This window comes from Hyperoodon ampullatus, assembly GCF_949752795.1.
Source record: "Hyperoodon ampullatus genome assembly, chromosome: 11".
NCBI classification, from domain to species: Eukaryota; Metazoa; Chordata; class Mammalia; order Artiodactyla; family Ziphiidae; genus Hyperoodon; species Hyperoodon ampullatus.
This window is the reverse complement of record NC_136924.1, coordinates 37,041,921-37,068,829: the sequence shown is the minus strand read 5'-3', so window position 1 is coordinate 37,068,829 and position 26,909 is coordinate 37,041,921. Positions and strand designations below refer to the sequence as shown.

At 38.7% G+C, this 26,909-nt stretch overlaps 1 protein-coding gene across 1 annotated transcript in view; it reads left to right on the top strand.

Annotated features, from left to right (window-relative positions):
- Positions 1-2,092: 2,092 nt before the first annotated feature.
- The window catches only part of MRTFA (myocardin related transcription factor A), a gene marked incomplete at both ends in the record, with an annotated part of 105,829 nt that continues 81,012 nt past the window's right edge, over positions 2,093-26,909 (top strand). Inside the window, one exon of the mRNA XM_079715894.1 lies at positions 2,093-2,138. Within this exon, the coding sequence (XP_079572020.1) occupies positions 2,093-2,138 (46 nt within the window). The remainder of the gene's footprint in view (positions 2,139-26,909) is intronic.

Here is a 26,909-nt window from a genome sequence, read left to right as displayed (position 1 = left end):
TATTTATTTTCCTCTAAGTACAGAACTGTGAGAACTTGTTTCACTTGAAAAACCCTCACACAGCAAATTGTCCAGCCCACATATGGACAAAGGAATGACTCAAGCTTTTAGGGATTCTTTTCCTTTAGTTGGTAACCTCTGGCCAGACTATCACGTAGTCTGAGAGTTGAAATTTACCCGTTTTTCATAAGATGGTTTGAGAGCTTGGTTGTGAGAAGGGGCCAGTGAGAATGCTTCTCTCTTCCCAGAGCAGCATTTAGCCCACACCGGCTGCCACTCCGTTGCCTGTTGAGTCATTCCCACAGTTCTATATAGAGCTTTTCTGGCTTTTCTTTTAAACATGATGTTCTTGGAGTGAGAAAGAAAGGAAGTTTTTTCTTCTCCACAGAATCTCCCCCACCGCAAATCTGAATTGCTTTCTCTTTTCTAATAACAGAATATTGCTGTCAATCATTCTGAGACTACTTTCTCTTTTAAGACCTCTAAGTGCTTTCATTTATCATTTGTGTGACTACGTGAGCATTAAGGCATTTGCTGGGCTGAGTTTGCCCAGTAGGCTTTCAAGATACAGGCTGTCACCCAGAAAAAACGAGGCATTCTAGCTAAACATACCAAAAATGGATTTCTAGTTTTCAGCTATTTAAAAGTCAATCAGGGACTTCCCTGTTGGCGCAGTGGTTAAGAATCCGCCTGCCAATGCAGGGGACATGGGTTCGAACCCTGGTCCGGGAAGATCCCACATGCTGCGGAGCAGCTGAGCCTGTGTGCCACAACTACTGAGCCTGCACGCCTAGAGCCCGTGCTCCACAACAAGAGAAGCCACTGCAATGAGAAACCCGCGTACTGCAACGAAGAGTAGCCCCCGCTCACTGCAACTAGAGAAAAGCCTGCGCACAGCAACGAAGACCCAACGTAGCCCCCCCCCAAAAAAAAGAAAGTCAATCAGATATGCTGAAAGGCATCTTAATATCCTTATTATGAATATCAGTAAAAAGTACTGTGAAGGGAAGAAATGAGTTTTTAATTTTGGATAAATGGAAATTGCTATAATTTGAAAAGATTTTAGTTTCTTTTTGTTTTTGCGATGAAAGATTAAAATGTCCATGTTCGTTTTTATTCAGAAGATCCTGCTCTGTGCTAGTGGAAAAAGGATTGAAGTTTCTTTATGAGGAAAGGGAAATTCTTATTTCTATAACTGTCTTCTTACGTGTTCCAAATGTCCAGCAAGATCATAAAGCATTTTAGAAAAGTCAATAACATCAGTAAGCTGTCTATTCACAGATCCCGTGTCTTACACAGGCACAAGTAAGGAGCTCTTTTAGGGGTTTGGCAGATCTGAAAGACAGATTTTAGCTCCGGAATGTATTCAGATAACTTTTTAAAACAGATATTTTAATTGGAGAAGGAGTGGAGAAAATATCTGTGCTTCTGTAGTTAAACATTCAACTTCCTTAGCCTGTTATCTGTAAGTACCACAGATGAAAAAGCCGTTAGAACGCTTTTTCAGAAAACTAACTCACCGCACATATTTATTTGTGTGTATGTGTTTATATATGCCTGATCCCATCCCACCTCCCATTAACGGGTCAGTAATTGGGCTGTGTCTTTCACAGGATTGAGCTGTTTGGATTATGTTTCGTCTGTTGCTCTAAACTGCATTAGCAGCCGAGCCCCTCATACTAAGGATTTGAACAAAACACTCGTCTTCTCTGCTTGAAAAGAGAGGGGGAAAAAAGCGGTTGATCTCTTTTCTGAAGGTCTTTCTGTCCGTCTCTCCCCTCCCCCCAGAGACGAGTAGCAAGGGGAGGAGCTCACTCACTGTTCTAACCACACTTCATATGTCTTAACTTGAGTGCTTTTTGGTTTCCTGTCGGCAGTAAATCAACTCAGTGCCATCTTGACTTGTGTGAAGGGTGGATAAATTGGTAACTGCACTCAGAAGGGGAGTGAGTTCTCACAGTCTGATTTGAGCATAAGGCATGAGACTGAATTTATGAAAGCTTCAGTAGCCTCCGAAGACAACATCTTTCTTCCGCGACTTTGAGGTTTTTTCATTACATTTGTGGGCTCTTGTTTCTGAGAAGAACCTGTCATGACGCTACTGGAACCTGAGATGTTAATGATGGCTGTACAGTCCGGTAATTCCCGTATTGCCTGCAAATCCTATTTGCCATAGTTTTCTTAAAAAACATTGGGCATATTTGTACTAGGGTTGGATGGAGATGGAGAGGAAGATAGAGGGAGGGTAAATATAAATTGTCCAGTAAATGTACTGCATTTTCAGGTTTTTATTGTAAAAAATATTAATTATTTTTTCCTGATTGCAAATTCTAGATCTTCAGACATAGCTTTGAATTAGATGCTTACCGATCTTAAGATTGTTCAGTGAGGAAACATGTGAGAAAAAACTACTTGTCTTCTTTAATCAAGTACTTTGTTATTGTCCGTGGTGCTGCTTTTAATGAGGGATAATTAAATTGCTTTTGCTGTTTTATACAGTACTGTCTTTAATCACTAATCTACACTCTTCTTTAAATGACTCTTTGTGAAAGCGTGCCTTAAAATTTTTCCTTAGCTGTTCTTCTCTTTTGTGGTAAATCTTTTATTTGTATCATCTTTTGGTTCTTTGGAAATGCTCTTGATAACATGTAGGATTGGGACTCTAAGTTTTGGAGATGAGGAAGTTTGAGCAAGGAGGCAGCCAGTCAACAGAAGGAATGCAGGATTTTTGAAATTCTATCTCTTAAAAACAGTTTTCCCAATTTAAAAGTTATCTTTTAAAACATTAAAACATTCCCAGTTTGTTTTTAATGATTTCTTTTAGTGTTCTTAAACTTGTAAGTTAGATATCTAAAAATAGGGAATGTTCTTTTGTTATTTTTAGACTTCTACTAAAATGTAGTCTGTAGTGTTTTCCTGTTCCAGAGACTATCTTGAAAGATTCATACAAGTGGCATTTGGGGACCTCTTCCCATCCACTGGCCTTCACTCAAAGGAAAATTAGACTCCTTGGTGCTGGCAGATACTGTCTCAGGCAGAACTGGTCTCACTGTTCTCCTCAGGGAGCGCTTAGATAGTATGTTGAAAGACACAGATATCCATCTGAAGACACAATCAGATGCTCTCACATTACACTTTATGGACAGGGTATGGACAAAAAGGAAAGATATTGCTACTGTTCTGTTTTTTTCTGGTTTTACAAATAAGATCATGATGAGTCATTTATTAGTTGAGTCTTTCTGTTCATGTATGCTCTGCATTCCAGGTTCCTTTCCTTTTCCTCCCACAGATCTTTTGAGCTTTGTGTTCTAAACAAGATAGTATGCTTATCTGAATGTTTCCCATCTGTCTTTGATGAAATAGTTCCCAGTTAAAATGACTCAGATTTTTTTTTTTTCCCTGTTCTGTATCCTGGTTCTCTGCTGTATGTGGGCAAGTGCATATTTTATTTTAGGAAGTAGAAGTTAGCATTTGGACTCTCTCTCCCTTCTTTGATCATCTTGTTACTTACAGATAATCTCAGTCCAGTAACTTTTCTTAATAAAAGTTAAAAGATTGCTTTTCTCTGAGCTGGGGTCTCACTGTTCCTAGCTGGATAAGGGAAAGGGACTTACTTAATATTTTCTTGTCTTGCCTAAGAGCTGTTTTTCCTGTGACATATGTTGGGTAGGGCTAGCCACCCATCTGTTGGACCAGCTACTTCATAAAACTTTTAAAGGATAATAGTATGTAAGACAAGTATGGATGAAATTGACAGGGGTATTGGATACAGGTAGAATGAAAGGTCTGCAGAGAATAGCATGTATGTGGACCTTTTTCTTTTGCATATGTTCATAAAAGTAAGGAAACTGGGTATAGAAAGGAGTAATAGCAAACTGATTGCTCTAGTACTTGTGGTTCCTAAATGTTCAAAAACCTTAGTACTGTGTTGCTTTGTAAAATTGTTACTGTTTTCTCCTGAAGCTGTAATCATTATACTGGATTGTAATAGTAAATAATAGGTGTATCTATGATAGGAAATGAGAAAGCATCTCTTATGAAGCTTTAATAAAAAAAAGAAGCCTATCATTCTTTCTATAAAGTCAAGACATTTAGACTATGTGAGCTGTAGGTTTTCCAGCAATAAAGTATTTGGATTTCCATGAATATATGCTTTATAGGTGAAACTACTATTTAATGAAATGTTTAAAGTAATGAAACTCCTTTGACAAGAATCAAGATACAAAGTTTTCACCCTAAATTAAACTTCAAGATACTGAATGTTACAGCAAAGTTCCAGGATACATTGTGTTTTCATTTAGTATTTGAAGCTTGGAGATTTTTGGTGAGGCATACTTGCATGAGGAGACTTTCATCCTCCTCACTGCTGGTCGTCTCCTTCTGACCCTTTGAGATCCAGTACAGATGCTGCCTTTCTGTGAAACCTCTCTCGATAGAGTCAGCCCTTCCTTCTCTCTGTTCCTGCACCACCTTTACAATGTAGACTAATTATCATTTTTCATGTCTTCCTAATTAGATTACTAGCTTCTCAAAGACTATATATTCATCCATATATTGGCTCCTGACATTGGCACGTGGTAGACACTCAGTATGTATTTTCTTTTTATGTATGTATATATGTATGTATGTATGTCTGTCTGCATTGGGTCTTTGTTGCTGTACGCGGGCTTCCTTTAGTTGCAGCGAGTGAGGGCTACTCTTCGTTGCGGTGCGTGGGCTTCAGCAGTTGTGGCACGCAGGCTCAGTAGTTGTGGCACGTGGGCTCAGTAGTTGTGGCTCTCAGGCTCTAGAGCGCAGGCTCAGTAGTTGTGACGCACGGACTTAGTTGCTCTGTGGCATGTGGGATCTTCCTGGACCAGGGCTCGAACCCGTGTCCCTGCATTGGCAGGCAGATTCTTAACCACTGCGCCACCAGGGAAGCCCCATGTATTTTATTTTTTTAATGAATGAAGAAATCTGGTTTGGCATACTTACCCTAATAAATTGGCATAAGCGTCCTAAATCAAGATTTTATGAAAGTATTTTAAGATCTGTTGTTGTATTAAGACATGAATCCTCTAACTATCATCCTGTATCTTAGCCAGGCCTTGCCCTAAGCATGTGCTGTTGAAAGCACAGCTTTCAAAACTGAAGTTCTTCCGCATCTCAGGATGTGCAGTGTGCATTGTCTTCCTGCGATGTGTACTGCTAAATCCAGGTGTTCTGATCAAGTCACAGAGGATTAAAGCACCTATCACCCCTATGGAAACCTATCTAGATCATTGTGATTAGAAAACTAATTATCTGAGATGGACATATGGGATTTCTGAAGCTAAGACCAAGGGAGTATTGGGGCACAGCACTGACTCTGGTATGTTTTAGAAACAAGGAATGCCAGGGCTCAGCCCTTGACAGCTAATACGTAAGGCTTTGACCAGGCAGGCCCTGTCCCTGCATCCAGCCAGTGCAGTCTTCTTACTAGTTTATAACTGTACAACGGTGGATCATAGTTCCTTTGTAGAGAAAAGGATTGAAGCAGTTTCCTAGGTGTGTTTGGTCACAGGATACACACCTAATCTGGATGAGGCACGGTTAGGGAGTCGGTTTGTTTTTTCTGTCTCTCTTGTGTGCATATCTCTGCACACCCACCCACCCATGCACACACACAGACTCCATCTGCACCCTACACCCCCCCTCCCCACTCTTGTCTTGTATAGGATATCTTTGGAAGGACTAAGAAACTGGCAACAGTGACTGCCTTAGGGAGAAGGGATGGAGAGCTGGGGGATCGGGACAGAAGAGACTTTTTGTTCCACAAAAGAATGGAGTTCTCTTTTAAATTTATTATGATTATGGGATACCCCATAATTGTGAAAGAACATGTAGAGTACATATTACAACAGTATATAGAACACACAAGCCCATGGACACATTATCCAACCTGAGAAATGCAGCACAGTGTACACTAAAGTCCTCTAATTACCCTCTTCGATTTGTCCCTTAGAAAACTGCTTTGTTAGTTTGCTTTTAACTGTATATACCTTTAAAATTTTTTATGTGTGTACCCCATACATGCTACCATATAAAAGTGTTTCCTTGGTCCATTTACTCTCTCATTCCTTGATGTCTGTATACTTAATTCTTGCATATTTATTTAACTTCTGGTTCCCTAATCATTACAGTTTGCCTCTGACCTGTATATTTTATAATAGTGTGGGTTAGAGAGAGAGGAGGAGTAATTCATAAAAATAAAGTTAAAGGAAGATGGTGGGCAGACAACTTTTGCCCTTTTAGGTGATACATTAATTCTTTAAGGAAGGGCCCCCTGTTTGGGTTCACATCACTCAGGGGTCTATAGCGCTAGTGAAGAACTCCAGAACCTTCAGCAATAACTACCTTTTGGATCAACTAATACTCTAAATATTAATGTGGGCTTTTAAAAATATGTTTTTGTTTATGTTCAAGAAATTTTAGAGCTTGAAGGAAACCTTAGGTATTTTCTTGTCCTCTCCTTTATTTAAGATGAGGAATTTGGCCCTTTGAGGTTAGTTAATTTCCTGAAGTCACATGATTAATTAGTGGAAGAGATGGAAGGAGAATTCATTTCCTTACTCCCATGACAGTGCTCTTTCTGCTATAACATACTTAACAAAGAAACCATCAGAGACCTTTGATGTATGAGATTGTTTATAATTTCCCCCAGAGATCTTGGTTTCTTTGGGTTTTTCCTTGCAGGTTTCTCCCACTACTCAGAGTGACTCACATCTTAAGAGGTAGAGATAAAAACCAGTGCCTGGGTGTCTACCTCCTGCCCCTGGGAAGTGGAGTCAGATGCTACAGGCCCTGTGGTTCCCTGGTTCCCTGGTGGACCTCCATCTTGCCTTGCCTTCTCTGGCCTGAGTGCTGATCTCATACCTTGATGATGATCTCAGAAGACAGGTAGGCAGACAAACAAATGTTGTCATCAGTATTCTGGATTGCATCTTACTGCCCTTTCTCTGACTTATTAATTTATCTGGGGTCCCCTTAGAGTTAGGACCCAGATCAAAGGAATTTGAATTTGTCTGTCTATCTCTATCTTTTTTTCTTCCCTTTTGTTTCCTTTTGGATGAGGCAAGCTGTCAAGACCATGAACCACAGTTTTAGCTTTATTAAAACAGTGCCAAATTAAATAAAGATGAGTCTCATACAGTCTTGTTTCTTTTGGAACTTCACTTTTATGATTACCACATGCATTATTTTTGAAAGGATTTTCTTTATAATAACAAGGGGGAAAAAAAAATAAAAACCTCCCGCTCTGCCATCAACAACAAAAAACAACGTTCTCTGCCTTGCTCTCAACAAGCTAAAGGGCAGTATCAGGCTGAGCTCATGTTGTTAGGGGTCTAAGGCATCCTTAATCTCACGGCACCCACATAAATGGGGTGGTGGCAGCAGTCTAGTGAGAGTACAGAGGGCCTAGAAAAGAGGTATCTGTGGCAATTACATAGTGAAAATAAACTCAGTAGTGAAATTTTTATAGTGTATCATACTTCTAAAGTGTTTTTATGTATATTATCTTATTTGATCTTCCCAACAATTTTAAGGTATCTGTACCTTCACATTTTGTAGGTTAGGAAACTGAGGCTTAGAGAGGCTTCGAGACACACAGTAAGAGATGGAATATATGTTTAAATTTAGGTTTTTTACTTGAAACACTACTTACTTATATGTTCCATTTAGAATGAAAAGTCAGATCGTATCCCTCCTCACTGAGAACCTGCCACTGGTTCTTATTCACAGAAAAAGCCCAAGTCCTTACAAGGCCCCAGCCCTGTAACTCTCAGACTACACTCCTCCTCCTCTCTCCTTGCTCATTCTGTCCCAGCCGTGCTGGCCTCTCAGCTGACCCTGCACACCTTAGGCTGTGCTCCGTTTCAGGGCTTTCCTACCTGGCATTCTTTCTGCTCGAGCACTCTTTGCTGGGTAGCCTCATGGCCTGCTCCCTCACCTCCTTCAGATCTTTGTTCCAGTGTCACTTTCTCAGTTAGGCCTTCTCTGACCATCCTGTTTTTTAAAATTCTGCTTTTATTTTTCTTCATACCACTTACCATCTGACAGAATATAGTCGTCCTTGGTTTCTGTGGGGAAACCAAGGGACGACTTGGTTCCAGCCCACTCCCCGCCCCCAATACCAAAATTCATGGATGCTCAAGTCCCTTTTATAAAATGGTGTAGTATTTGTATATAACCTATGCACATCCTCCCATATATTTTGAATCATCTCTAGTTTACTTATAATACCTAATACAATGTAAATGTTGTGTAAATAGTTGCCTGCACAGCAAATTAAAGTTTTGCTTTTTGGAACTTTCTGGAATTTTTTTTCCCCCCAAATATTATCAATCTGTGTTTGGTTGAATCAGTGGATGCAGAGCCTGTGCATATGCAGGACTGACTATATGTGATTTATTTGTTTATTGGTTACTGCTGTCTTTCCCTACAAGAAAATAAATACCTCAAAGTAGGGGATTTTTCTCTTTTGTTTTTGTGCTGTGTTTCCAGTGCCTGTAAGGGTACCTGATGCATAGTATGCACTTAATAATAATTCTTGAGTAAATGATTTACCAAAAACTTTGGGATATGTTTTAGGCAGGTATGTTCCTGAGGACATGCCTTTCAACTATTCTGTGTAGCATGCACTGCAGTAACTAGTGCAGTGGTTTTCAAGGTGTGGTCTGGGGACCTCTGGGCATCCCTGAGACCTTTCCAGTGGATGTGAGATGGAAGCTCTTTATATATTTATACTGAGGTGTTATTTGCCTTTTTTACTATTGTCCACTCATGGGTGTACTGTGTAGTTTTCCAGAGCTACATGCTGGTATGATATGTCAACAGATTGAATGCAGTATCATGTATGAAAATTCAGCTGTCGTGGGAGGGAGGGAGACGCAAGAGGGAAGGGATGTGGGAACAGATGTATATGTATGACTGATTCACTTTGTTATAAAGCAGAAACTAATAAAAAAAAAAAAGAAAAAAAAGAAAATTCAGCTGTCTTAGTAAGTTGTATGTTAAAAGAGATTGCAAAAATGGTAAAATGGCACTCTTTTTGCTTTTTTTTTTGGAAAATAATTATATTTTTTCATAAAAATATATATGTTAACATATAGTGGGTTTATTGCTATTTTTTAAAGAAATAATAGATATTTTAAATGCTTTCAGTTTTAATTTCTTATATGATAAGTAGTAATAGATATCACTCATATAAACAAAAGCTCTTTGAAATTATCAGTAACTATAAGAGGGCAAAGGAGTCCTGATGTCAAAAAGGTTGAGAAGAATAGGGGTATAGTGTTCAAGAGCATAGACTTTGGAGCCCAGGTTTCTTAGCTCTGCCACTACTACCAGCTCTGTGACCTTGGGCAAATTACTTAACCTCTCTGTGCCTGTTGGTTCATCTGTTAAAAAAAAAAAAAGGTAGTAATATCAATACCAACCCCAAGAAGTTGTAAGTATTAAATAACTTAATGTATGTAAAATGCTTATAACAGTTCCTGGTACATAATAAATGCTGTGTGTTTTTTGATGTTATTGTGGTTGTTTTTGGGTTTTTTTTGTTGGTCTTTGAATACTATTAGGTGCAGATAGTTTTTATTTCTTCCTGATATTCTGACAACTTGCCACAACTTTCTTGATATTTGGCAACTCATAAATTTTTTAAAAATATCTTTCTTCTTTAATCTTGAAGTACTTCTGGAAATTTGTTCTAAAGATATTTTCAAAGGTATATATATGTGTGTGTGTGTGTGTGTATACATATATATATAAGGATGCTCATAGCAGTATTTTTTTAACATCTTTATTGGAGTATAATTGCTTTTCAATTTCGTGTTAGTTTCTTCTGTATAACAAAGTGAATCAGCTATGTGTATACATATATCCCCAGCAGTATTCTTTATGATAGAAAAAACAGAAACAAACAGAAACAACCAATACTTTAGCAATAGAGTATTGGTTAAATAACTTATGATATATTCATATAATTGGTACTAATGTAGTCATAAGGTTATTTAAAGATGTGGGAAAATGTTTACCATTTATCCATATAATCCAAAAAAAATGGCTATAAGGATATATATCAGAATATTAATAACTGTCTCTGAGTAGTGGGATTTCATAGTAGATTTTTTTTCTTCCTTTGAGTTTTCCTGTATCTTTCTAATTTTAAGCATATATTTCTGTTGTATTGATATAAAGCTCATATTAAATAGGGGTGTGTGTGTGTGTGTGTACACGTAGGTAGTTGAAAGAGGCAGAAAATGGCTGGAAGTGTAGTGTCTTGGATCAGGAGCTAGAACTGTTGATTTTGGGACCTCTTCCGTCAAAGCACTCCACTGACCAAACAGTGAATGATAAGGAGGCACTCCATCCCATTAGGCTGTTCCATCTGACCAGTCTAGTTTGTCTAAACTTCTTTTATATTTTTTGCCTTGTTTCTATTTTGTAAGATTTATTGAAATTTATCTTCGCAGTGTTTGTATTAGGTCATGTTCTTGGCAGAGCTGCAGATCCTTCCCGTGCACGGTAACTTACTCTCAATTTGCTGAACCTTTCAGCAAAGTTTTTATGAACTAAAAACACACTAAGTTCTTTTGTTTGTTTTTGATGGGTAAGAAAAATCTGAGTTCTCTTAGGCATAAAATAGTGGTGTTAGTATAAAATGTTTTAACTGTTTAAAAGTACCTTTCTGTAGTCTATTTTGTTCTTTGACTGTAGGGTAGGTGTGAAAATCCTCCTAACAGTCCATCTACTCTTTAACAGAAAGCCATAGTTCATATTGCCTCATCTTTGCCTTGTAGTTAGGAACCGAAGCACTTATACTGAAGAATTATATTCCTTAAATCAGACTAATTTATAAAATTTATAAAATATTTGGCTGTGTAGAGTATTGAAAATTTATGGTGTTAACATTAAGTAGGCTATCCAAACAGATGCTATAACCTTGCTAACCCTTCTAACACCTTGCTACTCAGTGTGTTCCAAGGACCAGTATCATCTGTATCACCTGGGAGCCTGTTAGGAATGCACAATCTCAGGCTCCACTTCAGACGTGCAATCAGAATCTTTATTTTAACAAGGTCCTCAGGTGCGTATTAAAGTTGAAGCGTGTTGTTCCAACAGATATTTTATTTTTATTGACTTTGTTTTGGAGGTGAACAGGTGAAAGAAGTAAAGATGATCTGTTGGTGTATTTTTTTTTTTTTAAAAGGAGCAAACTGTTGATACATAAAACACACCCTGGACAGCTCTCCAAAGAATCATGCCGGGTGAAAAAGCTAATCCGAAAAGGTTACATATATGATTCCATTTGTATAACATTCTTTTTTTTTATGTTTCAAACTTTTTTATTAAGAAGTATGACTAGGAATATAATTATACACACACACACACACACACAGTGTTTCTAAAAGAGTATTACCAAATTGCAAATACTAAAAAGTCCTAAAACTGGCAAAAATAGCAAGCATTTATAACTATTTCAAACACATCATTCCAAAAAAAATTATTTGTGAAATGCACGTTTTTAAGGCACAAAGTAATTTAACTTTCAAAGATACGGGTTTTCCCAACTAGCATTCGAAGATGTTTAAAGCTCTACTCCAAATCCCTTAAAAACATATTGAAGAGACATATAAAATCAAGTCATGACATGAGGAGAACTATTATTGAACAATGGGCTCCCCAAGCATTTTCCCTTAGGGAAAATAGGTAGAGTACTTAAAATGATTTTTTCCATTAGGTATAACAATGAATCAATTTGAAATTACTGAGTACCCAGAATTGTAGCACGGAGGAATAATGTGTATAATATTCTTGAAATGACAAAATGATAGTTATTGAGAACACATTGACGCCTCTTGGGGGCTGAGATGAGGTGATGCTGGGAGGAAAGTAATTGTGGCTATCAAAGGTCAACATGAGGGATCCTTGTAAGTGATGGAATATTCTGTATCTTGACTGTATCAGTGGCAGTATCATGGTTGTAATGTTGCACTATAGTTTTGCAAGCTGTTATCATTGGGGGGGGAACTGGGTGAAGGGTAAACCGGATCTCTGAATTATTTCTTACAACTGAGTGGGAATCTATAATCATCTCAAAATAAAAAATTTAAGAAAACGCAGACAGTTTGGCATCTTTTCAAAAAGTTAAACAGATTTACCATATGACCCAGAAATTCTACTCCTAGGTGTATACACGAGAAAACTGAAAACATCGCTCCACATAAAAACTTGTACACAAATGTTCATAGCAGCATTAGCCAAAAGTGGAAACGCCCCAAATGTCCATCACTTAATGAATGGATAAACAAAATGTAGTATATCCTTATAATGGAATATTATTCACCAATAGAAAGGAACAAAGTACTAAACTATTCTATAAAATGGATGAACCTTGAAAGCACGCCAAGTGACAGAAGATAGACACAAAAAGCCACATATTGTATAATTCCATTTATATGAAATGTCCAGAATAGGCAAATCCATAGAGACAGAAAGAATAGTGGTTGCCAGGGCTTGGTGGTAGGGGGTAGGACAGTGATGGGGAATGACTGTTAATAGATACGGATTTCTTGGGGGTAATGAAAATATTCTGGAACTAGATAGTGGTGATGGTTGTACAACTTTGGGAATATTCTAAAAACTACTGAATTATAGACTTTGACTGGGTGAATTGAATAGAATGTGAATGATACCTCAATTAAAAAGAAGTCTGAGGAAAACAATGCAGCTTTCTCTAGAGTGACAGGTAGCCTATCAGTTGTTGCCTGGAGCCAGAAGCGGAAAGAGAAGTTAACTACAAAGGGGCATAAGAGCACTTGAGGGGGTGAAAATGTCGTGTATCTTGATTGTCATATTGGTTATGCAGGTGTATACATTTGTCAAAAGGCATTGAACTTGTATGCTTAAAATGGGTAAGTCTGTCATATCTAGATTAAACTTCAATAAAATTGATTTCAAAAACTTGTAAAATTATCTCTGATTGTTTTAAGCTTAAAGTCACCTTTACATTAAAACTCTCCCATCTTTATAAATACAAGGTTAACAACTTTAAAAAATTAACTTCGTGGACTCTGACTTCTATTGCTAATTTCTATCTCCTTTTTCCATCTAGTCAGTTTACAAAGTGAAATTAGATTGATCATTTTCAGTCAGACTGTGCTCTTACGCTTTTGAACTATTATGATTCTGTTGCTGCGCTTTTTAAAACCTATGAGTGGGTGTGATTATTCTAAAAATTTTTTTAAAGTTTAAAGTTTGTGGAATATTTTATGGACTTTTGTTGCTTTTTTCCTTTTATGAACAACAGAAAAATGTTCCATTGGGTATAACAAATCAGGTTGATCGCTTTTCACCTTCATACACTCTGGAGTACCCTGAGCTAATTTGGGCACCAGGAGATTGGAGTTAAATTTACTCTGGAAGGAAGTAAACCAAAAGGAGAAAAGGAGGTAACACTGCTAGGTAATGCTTAAAAAAACAAACAAAACACAACAGAACCCCAAGTGTGTGAACTTCTTTCTCACCCACATCACCTCTGTCTCCCTGATCTCTTGTCAGGAAGTGTGCCATATTACACAAAAACCTCCAAGGTTTGAGAACAGTTGTGGAAGATAATCTCTAAGTTAGTAAAACCAGCTCTGTAGGTGGTTCCTGAGCTTTCTCCCTGAGGTTTCCTTCCCTTGCCCTCACTCATTTCTTGGGCCTAACCATGCCTAAACCCAGGGGTAGAGTACTTCCCATTTAAAATTCTCCACAGGTGAAGAAAATTTTTATTATTTCCCTTAAGCATAGGCAAGACAGCCTTATATTTGAAAAACAAATCATTAAAAATTAGTAGAGATAGGAAACTATATTCAATATCTTGTAATAACTATAATGGAAAATAATCTGAAACTATATATATGTATGTATATAACTGAATCACTTTGCTGCAGATCTGAAACTAACAATATTGTAAATCAACTATACTTAAATAAAAATCCCTTTACTATGTTAACATAGATAACATGTTTTAAGAAAAATAGCTATATTTTCTAAAATAAAAAATTAGTAAGAGAATGACATTGTTTTACATTTTTGCATATCTCTTTAATATGTGGCTTAATAGAAGAAAGAAAAAAAAAAACTAGTAGAGACCAAACAGGACAATGCAACAAACCATAAAACATAAGAGACACATTTATAGAGTATGGAATTCTAAGTAGATTTTATAAGAATTCCAGGAAAAATATAGAAATATATTTAAAATAAAATAATAGTAGCTAACACATTTTAATTGGGATTTACCATGTGCCAGTGTTCCAAGCTCCTTACATATATTAGCTCTTTTAATCTTTGCAATAACTATGTGAAATGGATGCTCTCATTATCCCATTTTACAGATGGTGAAATTGAAGGGCAAAGTAGATAAAGGAATGTGTCCACATGCCTGGCAAGTGGTAGAACTAAGATTGCACCCAGATGGTCTGGCTTCAGAATCCATGCTCTTTACCACTACATTATATTGCTTTCCACGTGAACTTTTATCTCCCAATAAATATATAGTAGCTCTTGACAGGCTACCCAGCTTGTCTAGGTTCCTTGTCCTGTTCTTTCATTACATAGCCTACCTTCTTTTTTACCCTCTTCCCTCCCTACCTTATCCCCCACACCCCCAGAACACTATGACATAATTGTTAAACACATTTCTAACTTTTTTCGCTTTTTGAATATCTGTATTAAATTTTCTTGTCCTAGATCTCCTCTCTACATAGGGATGACCTTTTCCCCTACACTTAACCCTACTTAGAAAGCCTTCATACAAGCCCTAACCTTTGCCTAGAAGCTTCCCTCTTTTTAACAGTGATTCTTGTACCTGTTCACGAGGATTAGAAAGGACGCTATTTTGAATTGCAGTGTAGCAAGATTTCTGACTCAACACCCATGGCCCAAACCAGCTTCATATGTTTGAAACTAAGCAAAACCTCCTGAGTGTGTTGCCATAAACGTGCATTAGAAATTTTTTCCGATGTTGCAAATAGTTTCTGTGGGTAGGAAGTAAATTTAAATCTGTATATCTTTAGGAACATTTTCTGTGTGAAGGTCCTTGCTGACTCTGGTAAGAAAAAAAGGTCCCCTTGCCTCCTTCCCCCTTTTCTTCTGAGCTCTGTAGTATAGAGCTTTCAGAACATCCTAACAGCTGAGTTTTATATCTGCTAAGTCATTCCAGATGTTTGCAAATAATCTCGCATTAGTTTTATGCTAAAGATCCCCTTGCAGCTTGGCTTTTGGTCAACTGACTCAGTGTTACTAAATTTATATTTAATCCCAACTAAGGTGGTTAGTATGAATGTTTTTAGAAAAGTCTTGATAAATTTGAAGGAAAACTATTTTTTTGATGTACTCTTAGATTTCATAGGTGTTACATGAAAAGTGTTTGAGAATCTAGAAAAACGTGGTCCCCTCCATAGGGATCATATGCTAGTTTAGATAGTTTAGAATAAGAGCTTAGATATCTAGTTCTGAAGTCAGTATTTGTACTCATGAAATAGTAGGTGAGTTTCTCAGCGTGCATGGTTCATTTTATCCATTCCTGCCTACTTCTCCAGCTGCACCTCCTGATCCTTTTGCTTTCTAGGTTCCATCCTTCCTTAGGGTCTCAGAGAATGCCCCCCTAGCGTGCCCCTCCCCTCTGGTTATTTTCATTCTTTCTCATTCTCTCTTTCTTCATGCATTTATACTTAGAGATTATATGTTTATTTGTGGGACTTTTTGATTGTTTAATGTGTGTTTCCCTCACTAGTTTATAAACTCTATGAAGACCTTACCTGTTATTGTTCATTTTAATTTTATCTAACCTGTTAATTTTGTTTTGCCACTTTATATCTAGCATCTGTCTAGCTTGATACCTAGTTGGTGCTGAATAAATGTTAATGAGTGAATGAAGTGAACGTGAAATATTGGAGAGATTGGGAAGAAAGCCACTCTTGGAACATTTGGTATTAGGTTGCCCAACCCAACTATTTCTCTAAGAGCAAGTGCAGAGTATCCCACTAAGGATGAGTCTATAGTTTCTTTATAAGATGGAGAGGGTCATGGTTTTTTGTACCGTCCTTCCCTCTCCATCATTCATTTTGAGAAAAGTCATTCTCAATTTTTGTGAAATTGTCAAGATATATAAACTACAGAGTATTTGTATCTCTATCACTAGATAACACTTCTGCCCCAGGTTGAAACAAAAGTTATCTCTTGCTTCAAGTAAGGAGCTAGTACCTATTTGGGAGCATTATGTTTTGGCCAATTGATTAGAGAATTTAAATTTTTTCCTTTTTAATATACTTAATTTTGTCTGAGGCTTTGGGAGATCATCATGGCATATTTAAGTCAAAGGACTTAATTTTTATTAAAGTGGCAAGCATTCATTTTGCAATTTAAAAGCTCAAGCTCAAACCAAGAGTTTAATGTCTGAATACTTCTGCTTCTTGCCCATTGATTTCTTACCTCCTGCATTACAGAGTACTCTTGTGAGATATGTGGCGCTCCTGAAAGCGCTTGTCTCAGTGTACTCAGTTTCAAAAATCGTTTTCATAAGAACATTAGACAGCCTTAAACTTGGCGTGCTGGTAGTGGGACTAAAGTACCACAAACAGACTTTATTCCTAGGAAAACTTTCCTTCCTTCTAATTTCTTTCTTTTGTTACTTTAGGCTTTCTAAATTATCTTTGTTCTTTGGAGGTGTTTGGAAATTTCTTTTCCTAGTAAAAGAGTTACAAAAAAATAAGATTTAGAAAATTTATAGTTTAACAAATGCTCTTGTACACTATTCATAATAAAGACGGATCAGTTAGTTTACAAATTACTTTAAAGATGCAAATTGCTAAGTGGTGGTGTTATGGGTTCTTGGCTTTTCAGGATGTCATCCCTTTTAGCCCTGTAGCTAAATATCAAGAGGCTACATGTTCAAACATAAAGCATTAGCCTCTGCCAACATTACATCAGCTCTACAAAACCTCATTGGCTAATTATCCCCTGGGACTAGGACATGGATTTGGCAGCTTGTGAAAGCTGCTATTTCCAATTTCTCCCTTCCTGGCTGTGACATATCCCAAAGGAATGAAGTTGAGAAATAACCATCTTCTTCTGAAAGCTCTCAACCTCTCATTCCCACAGTGGTTCTCATGGTCAGGGATAGAAGATCCCTTCCACTTGAGGAGTCCTTGTAGCCGATGATACATTCTTTAAGTAGTGGCCAAGGCACCCTGAATGAGCCATGGAAGGGTGATGGCAAGGAGCCTCAGGTTCCTTGAGGTATGTTTCTGGGTGGTTGTCTATGAGAATCCTAGTGCTTTTGTTGGGATCCTCTTTATATTGCCAGAATTGAAGAAGCTGGAAGTCCAGGATTGGGGACCATATGTGATCATCATCTGTGTTAGTTGACATTCAGTGTAAGAATTAGTGTAGACATTTAACATCTCCTTTAGTGGGCATCTATAAAGTAACTTTCTTGAGAGCAACTGTGGATAGTCAAAAGAACTGTATGATCTTAATCTTTTTTAGTCTCAATTTTTTCACCATAAAATAAAGATGTAGTACCTGCTTTATTTTCCTCAGAAGGTGTTGTGAGGGTGGAATGAGGTAACACATGTGAACAGTGTCACCAAGAACACTGCTGACTACTAGTCACCCTATGCAGTGGGCCCATTTTAGGCCTCCTCTTACTTGACTTTTCTTTACCATTTGACCCTATTCAGTGCTCTCTCCTTATTCTGTACTACTCAGGGTTCTTTGTGTAATCTTGGTTAACCTAAGCATAAAATCAATTTTTTGGAAGAGTATTGGATAGTGCACAGCCTTAACAAGAAGACTGTCTAACAAAGGTCGGAAAGTGAGCAGAAACTGAGCGAGGCAAGACATAGCGAAGACCATGTCACAGGACTGTCTGCTGAGGACTCTGTCACTGGCACTGCTTACTGGACTTTCTCTGCCACTGCTGCTGGCCTGGTCTCCAGTGAATGCCTGCAACTATTGGCAGTGCCACCGGTAGATACTTGCCATAGTGCCAGGGATAATTTCTGATTATATTTTCCACATTTGTGTCATTCCCCCAATTTTCAAAGTTCTAGATGAGAGGATCTGATTGGCTGGACTTGGGTTGTACTTGTGAGCTGGATGCCAGGATGCAGAGAGAGGGACTCTGTAGTAGGAAGAGAGGCCTGCCTTCCCCCTATCTTGGAATTTCCCCCAAATAGGAAAGGTATTCAGATCTGGGCAGCTAAACTATAGACAACATTCTCTCTTCAACTTGCCTTCTACCTCTCTGTCCACTGTTGAATCTCTTTTGCAGTCTTCTCTTCTTCTTCCTGTCCCTTAAATGTCAGTTTTTCCCAGGGTTAGTCCGTGACCCATTTTTCTTCTCAGTCTACACATTCTCCCTAGCAATCTCATCCCAACTGGTGGCTTCAGCTACCACTTATTCAGGATGTCTGCATCTGTATCTCTAGCCCCACCATATTTCCTGAGCTCTAGTAGCTTCATTTAATCTACTACTTCTTTCCACCTGGATATCTAGACGACTACATACACTTGAGGCTTTTACAGATTTAAAGTTGCTGTTACCAGTCCCCACGACTACCCCTGCATTCCCTAACTCAAGACCAGTTTCCTACCCAGAAAATTAGGAGTCATTCTCAATTCCTCTTTGCCTATATTCCTCACATCTATTTGGTCTCTGAGTTCTGTAGATTCTACCTTTACTTTGACTTCTCGTAGTTTGTCTCACTGCCCTAGATCAGACTGTCATCGTTTCTCACTGTGGTTTCAGTAGCCTTCTTACTAGTCTCTCTGCCTACAACCTGGTTCTTCTCTAGTCTGCCCTTCCTACAGCTGCCAAGATACTTTTTCTTACAATCAATTCTAATCATTTTATTCTTCTCAGAATGCTTCGATTTCTTATGGGGTAAAATTTAGGCTATTATACTTTATTATATTGTCTATTTGGCCCTGACTAATTATCCTCCTATCACTTCTAACTTCACAGTCTCCAGCAATGCTAAACTGCTTTTAGTTTCCAGAACATTCTGTGCTCTTTTAACTTTCTATTCCTTTGCATATAATCTTCCCTCTGCCTTGACCGTTCCTCTCTCTGTTTGCCAGCCGACTAACTTCTGCTTTCAAGTCCCAGCTCAAGGGCTCCCTCTTCCGAGATGCATGCTGTCTTTGATTCCAGATGGGCTTAGGTGGCTCCTTCTCCTGTGCTCTCCCTATACTTGGGACAGACCACCAGAGGGTTAGTTTTATTGCATTATTGTTCCTAGCAGAGCTCAGCAGTAAGCTCCTTGAATGCAGGGATGGTGTCTTACTTCTATATCCACAGTTCCTGTCACACAGCAGGTACATAATAATTTAATTTATTTAAGGACTAAATGAATGAAGTTACTCTGAAAGGGGATGTGCTGTACAGATTTAACAATATTTTCGTTATTAGCATTTTCTTGTAAGCATTAGGCCCTTTCTAACTCTAAAGTTCTGTGATCTATAAATGAGTTCTGAGGGGACAATTAATTAATTTGGCTGTGCCGGGTCTTAGTTGCGGCATGCAGGATCTAGTTCCCTGACCAGGGGTCAAACCCAGGCCCCCTGCATTGGGAGCTCGGAGTCCCAGCCACTGGACCACCAGGGAAGTCCCAACAATTCTGATTTTATTTCATTCTTTTATCTATCTGCAGGCGGCCAGAGGTTCAAGAGCCCTCCCAGCCCCTCAGATGAATTTGCTTTCTCTATGATCAGCCTTATACTCTTTCCCCAAGAAGTTGATTAAACATACTTTCCTATGGTTTTTTCAGCCTTCCACCTAATACACATTTTACGCGGGCCTCTCACTGTTGTGGCCTCTCCCGTTGCAGACGCGCAGGCTCAGCAGCCATGGCTCACGGCCTAGCCGCTCCGCGGCATGTGGGATCTTCCCGGACCGGGGCACGAACCCATGTCCCCTGCATCGGCAGGCGGACTCTCAACCACTGCACCACCAGGGAAGCCCCTCACCTAATACACATTTTAATCCTAAATAATGATTTGCTTCATGTGTGATTCCATTTCCTTACCCCACAACCACCAGTTCAATCATTTTGCTTTAGTTGCTCTAGTTATCATAAATTATACAGTGGCTGGAAATGTACACATTATCAGTATTCTAGAGATTCTCTAAAGAACCTAGAGAATTATCTGTCTATTTGGCTGGAGTTCTGGTTCTGCAGTTGCCTTTTCTCCTATCCCACAGCTCTCATCCTGGTTCTGTGCTTCTACCAGGGGCCTTGGCAAAACAAGCAGTGTATAGTTTAACTTCACTCATACTTTATTTTTTAGGACTTGGCGGTTGTCTCTTGATTTATTGTACTGGGAAGAATAAGTTTTGATTTTTCTTTTTTTTTTTCTTGTTCCTCCCTCTGAGGGAGCCTGCGTCATTGAGAAATGTTTAACCTCATGGCCTTGCACTGGGGCTGGAAATTTGCCTAAGGGAACTTGAAGCTGGTAGTGTTTTTACTCAGATTCCCCCTTATGGGGAGGGGGATTTCAGCAGGGCCTGCCAAAACAGAAAGATGTTGGGAAATTTTTTAGTAGCAAAGCTATTGCCATTAGGTTACTGAAAGTATTTGGAGAGTTTTCTGGAGAGAAGCTTAGGCATTTTGAAATCCCTCTGGGAGAAAGCTGTAGCTTTACCAGGTACAAACAAAAATTCAGGCTGAGAAACTTAGCTTCTCAGATGTGTGGTATGTTGTTATAAGAAAACTTTGACCAGTTGGATGAGAAAGAGAAGCTAACCATAGTTTGAGGAGTTTACAAACTCTCACTTAGGGAAAATAGCCGTAGGCTGGGGCAAATCTCTATGGACTGTGGGAAGAATTTGGCTTTTTATAAATTCTGGATTATCCTAAGAGTAGATCATCACAGGGATTTTCTTTGGCAAGCCTCTTGTTCAAATTCTTATTGATATTGTCACTCTATCTATTTACAAAAGCACTTTGTTGATACAAACAAGATATTTGCCCAGTGAGAGTTAGAAGATGATCTTTTGTGCCCAAACAATGATCTCCCTATTAGGAGAAGGTGAGATCCAGCGAATGTTTAGAATATGACTACCTCTGCTTATTTTTATCTTTGTGTCACCGATGAGGAAAAGTTATACAGTTGTTTGCCAGTATGGAATGATAAGCTGTGCAGGCTCTGGGCCTTGACAAGGGAAGAAATGTGCAGTTAGACCATTTGTGGCAGCTTTGTGACTTCCTGGAAAATTGGAAACAACTGCACAGTACTTAATACAAATATAGGCATTCCTGCCCACTCTAAAAGATAGTTGGACTCATCCAGCAGATTGTCTTTCTATACACTGGCTCTTCTGTTAGCCTGGATGATTGAGGGTTGATAATATGCATGGCTAACGAGACTTCTCTTTTAATCAGCAAGTATTTATATATATACTTAACACTCTGGTAGGTACTGTGGGGGATTCCTGAGAGGTAGAAGGAATGATTCTGAGACTCAAGAAATTTGCATTCTTGTTGGAGATGCAGTGGTTAGTGAGGATTATAAAATCCTAAGAAAAAAGAGAAATGAGGTCAGGAAAACTTCACAATGGAGGTAAGATTAGAGCTGGAGCTAAGAGGAAAAGTGCTGTTAGCATAGGTAACAGGAGTCGGAGGAGGGAAGGGTTGACTCAGATGGCGTTCAGGTAGGAGGAGTATCCTAAGGCAAGATCTGGAAACTAGACTAGGCTGGTATGTCAGAAGATTAAGGTTTCACCTTGATTGGAATAGGAGGTATGGTATAGTTGGAAGAGAAGATTGGGTTGGATAGATAATAAGGAGCTGGATAATCGAAGACCCTGAATGTTAAATTGGAGAGTTTGGCCTCAGTCGGACAATGGGGAGTCATTTTTAAGCTCTTGAGTAATTATTTATCCATTTCTTTCAGTAATTACTATTATTATTATTATTATTTGGAGTATAATTGCTCCACAATGTTGTGTTAGTTTCTGCTGTACAACGAACTAAATCAGCTCTATGTATACATATATCCCCTCCCTCTTAGACCTCCCTCCCACCCTCAATAATTATTTTTTAAATTGAAATTTTGGTTGAGATAACTAGATTTACAGGCAGTTGTAAGAAATAATACAGAGAGATCCTTTGTACACAATAATTACTTTTTAAGTGCTAAGTTTGTGAGTCACTTCAAAGCTCGCATAAATGTATAAGATGTTATACCTGCTTTTCATAAGCACACAGGGAAAGGATATGTATATACATCCTTTTTTAAAAAAGATTTATTTATTATTATTTATTTTATTTATTTTTGGCTGTGTTGTCTTCGTTGCAGTGCGTAGCCTCTTCATTGTGGCACATGGGCTTCTCTCTAGTTGTGACGTGTGGGTTTTCTCTTCTCTAGTTGTGGCGCGCAGGCTCCAGGGCCCGTGGGCTCTGTAGTTGTGGTGCACGGGTTCCAGGGCATGTGGGCTCTGTAGTTTGTGGCACACGGGCTCTAGTTGAGGCGCACGAGCTCAGTAGTTATGCCACGCAGGCTTAGTTGCTCTGCGGCATGTGGGATTTTAGTTCAAACCCACGTCCCCTGTGTCGGAAGGCGGATTCTTTACCACTCGACCACCAGGGAAGTCCCTACATCCTTTTTAGTAGATACTATTTAACAAAATATGAAGCATAAAATGTGTGCCCTGTGAGCAGGGCTCTTAGAGAAACAGTGAATCACTTTTGGGAGGGGGTTAGGAAAGGCTTGTAGTGGTGGTGCCATGTGAAATTATTCACTCAGCCCCTCATATATCCCAGGGCCTGTGCCAGGTGCTAGGGGTGCAGAGGTGAACAAGATAGACATGGCTCTTGTCCTCGTGCAGCCTGAAATTTATTGGTGAAGGCAGACAAGTAATTACAATAAAATAGAATGGGAGTTATAATGGGAAATTCAGAATGCCACGGGAGAGCAGAGCAGGGGGATCCATACAATTCTAGGGTACATCATAGGAAGGTCTCACAGAGGGAGGGATATTTAAGCTATGATCTAAGGGACGTTCCAGCAGAGAGGGCAATGTGAACATCTGAAGATGAGAAGTAAAGCAGCACCTTCAAGGAACTAATGGACTTCTATTACCGCTGGTATATAGAGACAGTGTAGTATAATGGATTTGAGGGTGGGCTCTGGAACCTGACTGCCCGGGTTTACATCCTGGTCCTACCACTTACTAGTTGCCCTTGGACAGTTATTTAGCTGTGTCTCAGTTTCCCCATCTGAAAATCGGCATAACAGTAATTTCTATCCCATAGATTAGGACTAAGTGATTTCTGACATATAATGCCCTTAGATTAGTGCCTGGCACACAGCATGTGCTCAGTACATGTTAGCTATTACTGCTGTTGCTGTGACTTCATCTATAAAATGTGAAATGATGAATGGTAAGAATAACTCAGAAGTTCAAGGGGGCCTTAAAAGACATGTTAGGAGTTTGGGCTTTATCCTCAGCACAATGGGAAGTCATTGAAGGGCTTTGAGTAGAGGCATGACATTAGATTTGCATTTTAGAAAGATTATTCTGGTTTCAGTGTAGAAGATGAATTGAAGGGGCTTAAGAAAGATGGCAGGGAGACCAAATAAGAAGCAGTTGCAGAAGTCCAGGTGAGGGATGGTAGTCATGAGGAAATGGTTCAATTGAAAATGCATTTACTAATCCAGCCATTCAACAAATACTTATTGAATGCTTTCTGTGTGCCAGGTAGACTTCTCAATTCTGGAGATAGATCTCTCATGGAGTTTACGTTCTATTGGTGAGAGGGAGGTAGTGACAATGAGCAAATATTAACATAATATTAGGAATGATAAGTGCTGTTTAGAAAAAGAAAGCAGAGAAAGGGGATAGATGGTAAGAGTCTGTAGCTAATTTAGAAATGGTGGTCATGGGAATCCCTTAGCGGTCCAGTGGTTAGCACTCTGCGCTTTCACTGCTGAGGGCGCAGGTTTGATCCCTGATCGATGAACTAAGATCCCACAAGCTGTGGGGCACGGCCAAAAAAAAAAGGAAAAGAAAAGAAATGGTGGTCAGAGAAGGCCTTTTTGAGGAAGTGACACTTAAGCAGAGACCTGAATGAAGTGAGGGTTTTTCTGGGGAAAAACTTTGCAGGCACAAGTGTGATCATGCTTAGCATGTTCAAGGACTAGTAAGGACAGGGAGGAAATATGAGTGAGGAACGCATGTGCCACAAGGACAGAGATCTTGTTCACCTAGAATTGCCTTGAGCAGCATCTGGCACATATGCTCAATACTTGTTGATTGGATAGATGCGCAGGTGGATAGATGGAATTTCAAGTGAATGAACAAATAAACGATACATTCTCCCAAATAAGCCTGGAATCTAGGAAGATGGGGAGAAAGTTGTAGGTAAGCTTCCCAACTAGCATCTTTCTTTCTTATGAGAGGTTAAGAGAAAAGACTCTGGAGCTAGACTGGTAGGTTCAGATCCTGGCTTTGCCATCTGCTAGATGTGTGACCTTAGGCAAGTTACTTATCTTTTTGGTGCCTCAGTTTCTTCATCTGAAAAATGGGAACAACAGTAGTACCTACCTCATGGGGTCATTGCAGGGTTTCTCAGCCTCCGCACTATTGACATTTGGGGCTGGATAATTCTGTGTTTTGGGGGCTGTCCTGTGTGTTGTAGGGTGTTTAGCAGCGTCCCTGGCTGCTGCCTACTAGATGCCAGTAGCTCCCTCTAGTTGTAACAAGCAAAAATGTTTTCAGACATTGCCATATGTCTCCTTCTGGGCAAAATCACCCCGAGTTGAGAACCCTGGGTTTTTGTGAAGATTAAAGGGGCTGGTATGTGTAAAGCACCTAGAACAGTACCTGGCATATGTGCTGTCATTAAGATTAGCGTAGTGGCTTCTAGGGAAAAATAAGTGTTTGTCCTCAACAGCTTAGTCTCCCATTTGATTAAGTAAATAACAAAAACTTTAAAGCACAGTTGCTGATGGAGTGTAAAAAAATGGGTTTGTCTATCTCCAATAAAATTTATTTATGCACACTACCACTTTCTGTGGATGGAATGCCTTCTGTTCATTCAGGAAACTCTGGCCCTACCTTTAGATACAAAAATGTATCTCAATTGGAAGTTTCTTCAGGGTGGAGGAATGTTAGTAATAGGTTCTTTCCACAGGAACTGGGATTTGGTGCCACCTTTTTGTAAGGTAAGAATTTGGTTTCTAAGATTAGAGTACGCTTCTCTTTGGGTGCACAGTGGCTTTCAACAGCTGCTAATGGAAACCATGATCTATCCTAGTCAGAACTCACCATCCATAATAAGCATGATCAGTATTTATTGTATTTGGCCATTGAAGAATTGAAATAATAGTGTGTTCAAGAACATTTTGTGGTTATAAATTTTTTTCCAGTTTCATTGAGAAACAGTTGACATACATCACTGTGTAAGTTTAAGGCAAACAGCATGATGGTTTGGTTTACATATATTCTGAAGTGATTACCAAAAATAGGTTCAGCAAACATCCATCTTCTCATATAGATACAATAAAAAGAAAAGTAAGATGAAAAGAAAAAAGGAAAACAAAATTTCCCCTTGTGAAGAGAACTCTAGGATTTACTCTCTTAACATTTTTCCTGTATGTCATACAGCAGTGTCAGCTATAGTCATCCCATTGTGATCATGGTTACATTTTATAGAGTCTGTTTTCATTGCATATCATCTATGCTTGCTGCTAGCTAGTGCATTGGGTTAGCTGTTTGCAAATAGTGTTTACCTTCTGTGTATCTTAACTTTGCTTAAGCTGTGAATGTGGTGATAAATGGGGAGCGTCATTAGTTTTAGAAATGTGGTATAGAAAAACATCAACTGACAAATGCAGCAATCAGAATGAGATAACTGAATAAATCTTTTAAAGTCGTAAGATCAGGAATAAGACAAGGATGCCCACTCTTGGCACTTTTATTCAACACAGTATTGGCAGTCTCAGCCACAGTAATCAGACAGGAAAAAGAAATAAAAAGATTCCAAACTGGAAAGGAAGAAGTAAAACTGTCACTGTTTGCAGATGACATGATGCTATATATAGAAATTCCTAAAGATGCCACCAGAGAATTACTGGAGCCCATCAATGAGTTTGGTAAAGTTGCAGCATACAAAATTAATATACAGAAATCTTGTATTTCTATACACTAACAACAAACTATCAGAAAGAGAAAGTAAGGAAACAATCCTTTTTACCATCACATCATAAAGAATGAAATACCTAGGAATAAACCTACCTAAGGAGGTAAAAGACCGCTCAGAAAACTGTAAGACACTGATGAAAGAAATTGAAGACAACACAGATAGAAAGATATACCGTGTTCTTGGATTCAAAGAATTAGTAGTGTTAAAATGACCATACTGCCCAAGGCAGTCTACAGATTCAGTGCAATCCCTGTCAAAATACCAATGGCATTTCACTGAACTAGAACAAATAATTTTAAAATTTGTATGGAAACACAAAAGACCCCTAATAGCCAAAGCAATCTTGAGAAAGAACAGAGCTGGAGGAATCACAGTCATATTCCCTGACTTCAAAAGTCATATTCCCTGAGTACAAAGCTGCAGTGCACAAAAACAAACACATAGATCAATGGAACAGAATAGAAAGCCCAGAAATAAACCCATGCACTTCTGCTCAATTAATCTATGGCAAAGGAGAAAAGAATATGCAATGGAGAAAAGACAGTCTGTTCAGTAAGTGGTGCTGGGAAAACTGGACAGCTACATGTAAAAGAATGAAATTAGAACATTCTTTGACACAATATACAAAAATAAACTCAGATTAAAGACATAAATGTAAGACTGGAAACGATATAACTCCTATAAGAA